Source organism: Hippocampus bargibanti, linkage group LG13 (assembly GCF_051943395.1).
Source record: "Hippocampus bargibanti isolate YZ-2025 linkage group LG13, ASM5194339v1, whole genome shotgun sequence".
NCBI classification, from domain to species: Eukaryota; Metazoa; Chordata; class Actinopteri; order Syngnathiformes; family Syngnathidae; genus Hippocampus; species Hippocampus bargibanti.
In genome coordinates, this window is record NC_142746.1 from 21,534,859 (window position 1) to 21,542,448 (window position 7,590).

A 7,590-nucleotide genomic window follows, 5' to 3' on the forward strand; every position below is an offset into this window, starting at 1 on the left:
GATGTCCCGAGTGCAAAGTTTTTCCTTCACCGTGATGTGCCCAGGATTGCACCATTTGTCATTCACAAATACAGCAATCCCCCCTCCTTTCTGCTTACCGCTGCCTTCATTTCTGTCCGCTCGTACGAGTTGGAAGCCCTCCAACTCTGCGTGGGCGTCCGGAGTGATTGCCGAAAGCCATGTCTCCGTGACGAGTAGCAAGCTGGCTTCCCGGTACTCCCTCTGATGTCGCGTTAGCGCCGCCAGCTCGTCCATTTTATTTGGGAGCGATCTCACGTTCCCCATGATGACGGACGGGAGAACGTGTCGGTATTTCCTCGTTCTTTTGCGGCGATCTTTCCCGGCCCGACATCCTCGTTTCCTCCTCTTCAATTCATCGGGGATGTCTGGTGCGGCGGCCGCTAGTCCGCTATTAGCCCGCCACGCTAGTAGCTGGTCTCGACTGTAAACAATGGGATTCCGCGTGCGCGTGGATTCCCCGTTCACAGGAGCGATGAAAAAGTAAAAAATAACGGCGATGAGCAAAAGAAAAGATGCCCATCTCCTCTTCGTAGGTTTATGGAACGAGATTAGGCAAAACAAAAACGGGAAAGTAAAGAAGTGAAAAAGTAGACAAGAAAGGGAGAGAGCTGCTGCGGAGGCAGCCACACAGGGGGGCGCCATCTTGAAAGCAAGAAACCTTCTCATCGATGGACCACTCCTGTCCGACTGAGAGCTTACACAGACATACCCTAATAGTCCACGTTTGCCTTTTTTTTGGTTGTCTTTACAGAGGCAGACCGATGGCTGAACCCAGGGCGAAGCTTCCAATCGGGTACCAGTCCGGAGAGCCTCTGGGATGATGAAATGCCCGAACCCGGGAGGCGCCCCTGGGCCAAGGAACCGGGCACCGCCACGGCCATCACCAGCTTGATCAGAGATCTCAGTCTGGGCGACGCAGCCTTGACCACTCCTCCCCCAGCCACTTCGCACTACACAACTGTCTCGGCGGGTCAAGCGCCCGCGGCGCCCCCCAGCAAGCGCCAATGTCGCTCTTTGTCTTTATCGGACGAATTTGCCGGCTTTCGCTCGTCGTCGTGGCGACCTCAGGGTTCCCGAGTATGGACGGCGGTGGAGAAGCGAAGGTGCTACAGCGGAGGAAGCGTCCGTGCCGGCGGGGGGTTCTCCGGCGGCCATTGCCTAGCCATGCAACGTAGCTCCAGCTTCAGTTTTCCTTCTCGTACCAGCATCTCCGCCGACGGAGCTTTGGACCTGCCCTTCTTCAACCAGCGACTGCCCGCCCTCCCTCACTTCACTGCCTCGCCCGTCACGCCTCCCTCGCAATTCCCCTACGGTGGCCAATGCCTGCGACCGCTCTCCCTCTCCCACGAGCAGATCAGCCTGCCCGAACTCCAGAGGGAAGAAGCTTCGGAGGCCAGCTCTCCGGATTCCACCCCGGAACTGGGGAGGCGGTCCGGCCAGAGAGGCGACGGCAATGGGGGACTGTCTCGGAGCAGGTCGCAGCCCTGCGTGCTGAACGACAAAAAGATCGGGATGAAGCGGCGGAGGCCAGAGGATGTCCAGGAGCAAAGGCCTTCTCTGGATCTGGCAAAGATGACTCAGGTGAGCTGGAAAAGGCCCTTTGCTCGTTGTCAAAGTACTTTGGATTTAAAGGTTTACAACCGACACCTCCGCACAAGTTGCGTCCATAATTTGGAAAATCACTTCTGCTGAGCGTATTTGACAAAGATTCCACAGCATATAGCTATAGTTTACCTTTTAAGACTCGCGCTGAATATTCAGGAAGTCTTGTTTTCGAGTTGGTGACGAGTCCGTACGTGACGTCACTGAAGGAACGCCCCCGACCGAGAAAGCGACACACAATGGTTGTTTGGTCTGAAAACTTCGTGTTGATGGCAAAGCTAGAAGGAAAACACATCAAGCATATTTGACAAGAAAGCTGACTTTGACTTTGATAAATAACGCCATGGTGAATCGTGTTGCACCAAGACTACTATTTGATACTAGTTGACACAAATTCCCAGCAGACAAATCAGCCCATTTCCAACGGAGCTTTGGCGCCATCTTGTGCATTTTCTGGGCGCTACATTGGAGTCCAGATGCCTCAAAATGACCCGGAAGGACTTCTTTAATCGATTGCAAACATTTATGCTTTCCTCTTCAGAACTATTTGAATCATATTCATAACTGGATGAGTCACAAGAAAGCATCGTCTCCGAATCTGAAGCCATTGTTTTGATTCTGGAGCGAGGCAGTTTGTGAAAGAGTATCGTGGCTTGACATCACGAACAAGGGGGCGGGACTTTCTGAATCTCCCCTAGTTCTGAGCTCATTTTGTGGCAGTTTTGGGACACTTTCAGTCATTTTTACTGGTGTTTTGCATTTGACTAAAAATATCAACCTTTTGGCTATTTTAGATGCTATAAAACGTTTTTCTGATGTCAGTTAGGAACCAAAAAAATGGTGTTGGTTGTCCCTTAAGCAACAGGCTGGAGTCACTCGTTGTTTAGGTGAAGGAGTCAGAGTTCAAATCTGCACGTTCTTCCTGTGCTTGCTTTCCCACGCCCCAAAAGCATGTGTTCGGTTCACCGAAGACAGTAAATCAGACATGTCCAAACTTTTTTGGACATGGAAGGAAAATGGGGCCCACTTTTAGCTAGTGTTTATGGAACGTGCTTAAACTAACTCAATATGAGCGAAACTCGCCCTAAACTGGATCTCAGTTTTGCGTTGTCACTAACAAAACGGAAAATTTGTAAAAGTGTGAAGCTGTGGATTTTGGTTTCGCCACAGCGGGTCTCTTGAATGATTTGTTTGCTACCATTTTTTGATAATTGGTACAAAACACCAATTAAAAAAAACTGCGCTTGGCTAAAACAACATTATTATATAGTACAGTTTATTACTTTAATTATAATGCCATAGCACATTTATTATACGTAACATAATGTATATTTTGTGTATTTTTAAGGATTACAAAGTAGAAAATTATGTTTTACGGGGACCTGGGAACTGATTATTCTCATTTTAATGGTTTCCTATGGGAAATTAATTTTTGGGATCCACACTTTTTGCCTTACACACTCTGTCTGGGATCCAATTAAGTTCGTCAGCCAAGGTATCACTGTATTCTTGATTGATCAAGCAGATCTTCACAACTAAACCATCCAAAGTAGGGAGGGAGTGGTGCCTATTTATAGAACATGTCTCATTTTCAGTCACTCGAAAAGAACCAGTCTAGGGTTAACATTTCATCGAATCCAAACGTTTGGGCCCCCTCCTCGCGCTCCATTTTCTCCCACCCTCATCCTTGTCATTTCCTGCCCCAATCTGGCTCTTATCGCAGAGGTATGGTAGCCAAATTAAGAAAAAAACAAACCAGAGAGAGCAAAAGAAGAGAAGAAGTGATTATGGACAGAAAAACCACAAGACCCAAACTGAAAGTTATGCTTGGCCTCAGCAATCAGCGATTGTGAATGAGCCCCTTTTGCGTCTCAAATGGAAGTCTTTTCATGCTCTGCATTCTTTGATGAAGGGGGATACGCATCTGGAACAACACAATGTCCAACGATGTAATATGCCCCATTCAGGAAATTGCTGTACGATGTCCACAAGTCAATTGACCATGTGGCTTTTCTCACATAGGAAGCCGTTGATTGGGGAATTGTATATAATCTATAAACATTTTCCAAATATAAGTTATGGCTCAATATTACTTCACATATAAGGCACACCTGCGTATAAGGCACGGGGTCGTCTTTTGAAGAAAATCAAAGCTTTTGAGTACGCCTTATACACCGGAAAATAGGGTATTTAAATATTTGGAAAACTTTTTTCATTAATTCAAGGTGCGCCATATACAGTATATGGAAAAAGTTTGAAAATACCCCGTTCTTTGGAGGTGCGCCTTATACTCCGGTGTGCTTTATATATGGAAAAAGTTTTAAAATACACCATTCCTGGAAAGTACGCCTTATAGCCCGGTGCGCCTTATGCAGTATATGGAAAATGTTAAAAAAATACACCATCCATTGGGTGTGCGTGTTATACTCTGGTGTGCCATATACACCGGAAAATTGGGATATTATATTTGAAAAACATTTTTCATAAATAAAAGGTGTGCCTTATAGCCCGGTGCGCCTTATACAATACAGTCAAACCTCGGTTTTCGAACGTCTCGTTTCTCATCCCATTCGGTTTTCAACCAAAAATGTCATATTTTTTATGCCCCGGGATACAACCGAAATTTGGTTCTCAACCAAACTGAGTGCATCCGAATGCATCACTCGACTACCCTGTGCTTCCTTATACGTCACTTCCTCATATGTCACGTCTTCCTCATTGTGACCGACGCATTAATATTGTTGTTTTATTTTGTGAAAATGCTGACGTATTTGGTTAAGATCTCCTGAATAGTATGATTTTAAAGCAAGCGGATGATGGTTTGAAAAGTTAGTGTGCCCTGTGTTTGCCCAAAGACAGCAGGGATAGGTGCAAACACACCTCGTGGCAGAAAGATAGATAGATTTTTATGTACAGATGTTAAAAATTGGTGAAAATAAAAGTTTGTTTTTTATAGAATTTTACACATGACCTGCTCTGTTATTAAATTTTTATCCGGTTTATGCGATGAAATACTTAAAAAGTTGTTTTCTAGACTTTGAACGGATTAAGATTTTTTACATTGATTTTAATGGAAAGTGCTGTTTCGGTTTTTGAACAAATCGTTTTTCGAACAGGTTTCTGAAACGGATTGTGGTCGAAAACCGAGGTATGACTGTATATGGAAAAAATGTAAAAATACAGCATCCATTGGGGGTGCGCCTTTTACTCCGGTGCGCCTTATACACCGGAAAATACGGTAACTAAAATATTGATTTAAATGTTTGTTTTTAAATTCTCAGCGATTCAGGAATATAACCCTGCTTCTTGCAGACCCCCGACAAAAAAATCACAGGCTGACCCCTGTGGGTTTCATGAAAAATACCCTCCTCCTACTCTGCTGGGATAATTAGTAGTCAAGTAATACCAAGTGGAACCGAACACAGAGAGGTTGTAGAAACCCCCCCCCCCTTTTTTTTCCTATTCTGGTGACAGACAGCAAAGGCCTCCCACTACTCTGGTTATCACCTCAAGTATTTGCTTTTGTGTGCGAGAGACTCCTGGTGCACAGCCGCGGGGAAGTTGTTCCTTGCTCAAGGGGAAAAGAAAAGAAAAGAAAAAAAACGAATTTCTATTCATCAAAGTGCCTCCAAACATCTGCTGCTCTACAGATTATTAACCCCCTCACTGCACTGCACTGGGAAGTCAATGGGCTAGCCATTTGACCTGTTAATAAACTGTACAGTGATACCTCAGTTTACAAACTTCATTGGTTCCCAGAAAATGTGTAAAAGGCGAAAAGTTCATCAGCCAAACATTTATTTCCCATAAGAAACCATTAAAAATGAGAATAATCCGTTCCCAGGTCCCTCATAAAACATAATTTTCTACTAAATAAGCCTTAAAACTACACCAAATATACCTTATTTTATGTATAATAAATGTGCTATTGTATTGTAATTAAAGAAATAAACTGTACAGTATAATAAAGTCGTTTTATTTACCTTCGTGATGGTCGATGTAGTTGCCTGCTTTCTCGGCGATAATACCCTCACTCACACAGTCCCCAGCTAGCTGCTTTTCGTTAATCCAAATCAACAGAAGTTTTTCAACCTCTTCTATTGCCTGAGACCGTTGCTTAGACAACATAGAAACACCCTTAGCTACACATAGCAATGGTCAACTTAGCATAATGGTACTGGGACGCTAATTCATGATCTTCTTCTGCTCGACCGTAATTTTGTTCTGTGTCCTCTTCTGCTGAACACTGCAAATTGCGCTTTTCAATTCCCGGAAATGGCGGCGAATGAGTTAACGGCATATTTATTTATTTATTGATTAGATTATTAATTTCTTTTCCAGCAACTGCAGACTTTCCAGAGCCTGAGTTGCCCCGGATTCTCCTTCTTCGACAACTGCCAATCCGGCCTTCCCCCGTCGCACCACCAGCCATTGGAATTTACCGCCGTGTCCGAGCTGGGACTGGAACCGCGGCGGCAAGAGGCCATGAAAGACGACAAAGATTCGTCGGACGAAGAACTGGACAGCGACTCGGCGTGTAGCGTGGGCTCGAGATCCGGATCGCCGCGGGGGAAAGTCGCCCTCTGGAAGGGCGACCGTGCCTTATCCAGGGATATTTTCCAGCTCGGAGGAGAGCTTGACCTCGAGCAGATCGAGAGGAATTGAAGCAGATTAATGAAAGGAGGGGTGTAAGGAACATTGTGACTCGGTTAAAAGGAAAGACGTTGGACTATCGCAAAAGGACGCAGAGTGTTTGCCTTGAACATTGGGACTATTTTGAACTCGACTTGTTTTTGTCATACAGTAAAGGGGTTAGCGGTCTTAAAAAAACAAGAAACAAACCCACACGCAATGATATCCGCCATTGTCTTCCCACCTGGTAAGCTCTCTGACGTTAGCTTAGCTTAGCATCTCTTTCCCCCCACAACTCCAGAGTGGACCCGGGGACGTATGCTAGGACACATCCGTCTCTCTGCCTTTGCTGAATGTAGGCTCGATAAGCTTTAAGACGTGGACTGCATTTACACGGACACGTTCAAGAATCATTTTCAAGCAGATGTTCTCCTGCCAATCATAAAAGAATACAGGCAACATCCAACTTACAACAGAGTTCCGTTCCGACCAAACGGTCGTCAGTCGAAATGGTCGTAAGTCGAAATCCATTCGGAATGTTGAATAGAGACCAGAAAGCTACATGACACGCAAACTCCGCCCCTCTGGTGCCATCACGCAGTCGATTGCTGTGCGAGAGTGAGATGCTGGCTGGCCGGCCAAAATTGTCGTATGCGTTGCCGGCCTGCTAGCGCGTTACGGTGCCAGGCGGAGAATTAAGCTTTTAAAAATAGCTTCTGGAGGTCATGGTCGTACGTACGGGTGGTCGTAAATCGAGCCGGTCGTAAGTCGGATGTTACCTGTATTCCTGAAACAAAACTGGTTCCGTAAGTCCATGTAAACACAGCCATTCACTTCCTTTCTCCTCAGCCGCCTTTTTTTTGGTCGTCTCTTTATATGCAAATTGTATATTTGAATTCAATTGTTCAACGTCTAGTTCTGATATCAAGGTTTATTTTTCTATTTCTATGTTTTTTTTTTAATGGAGCTGTATGTATACAGCACAAGAGCGTTCGGAGGGATGATCTCGAATGTGGAAATAAATGTCCTTTTGCCACCATTGTCTTGTTTTATTTCCTGGTTTGAATTGAAAGTGAACGTATAAAATGTTAAATCTAGCGTGCAGTTTTTTTTTTTTTTTTTTTTTTGGTGTGTTGGAAATAAAGACGAGAATGACAATCTAGCGTGAACATGACGCGGACAGATTGAAAGATAAATACTTCTATTGTCCCGACTGATGACTTCTAATGTCCTGCCTGAGTATGGGGTCTAGGACTGGCCCGATTGCCCCATTTGATCTGGTATCACCTCATCAGCATAACTAAGCCTATGTTGCCTAAGAAGTCGGTTGTAGGA

At 45.0% G+C, this 7,590-nt stretch overlaps 1 protein-coding gene across 1 annotated transcript; it reads left to right on the forward strand.

Annotated features, from left to right (window-relative positions):
• Nucleotides 1-802: 802 nt before the first annotated feature.
• On the forward strand, nucleotides 803-7,294 carry LOC148889711 (protein FAM53B-like). Its single transcript, XM_089012052.1, has 2 exons — nucleotides 803-1,602; nucleotides 5,965-7,294. Exons 1-2 carry the CDS (start codon nucleotides 847-849, stop codon nucleotides 6,286-6,288), a joined length of 1,080 nt encoding a protein of 359 aa, XP_088868178.1. The 5' UTR covers nucleotides 803-846; the 3' UTR covers nucleotides 6,289-7,294.
• The last annotated feature ends 296 nt before the right edge of the window (nucleotides 7,295-7,590 follow it).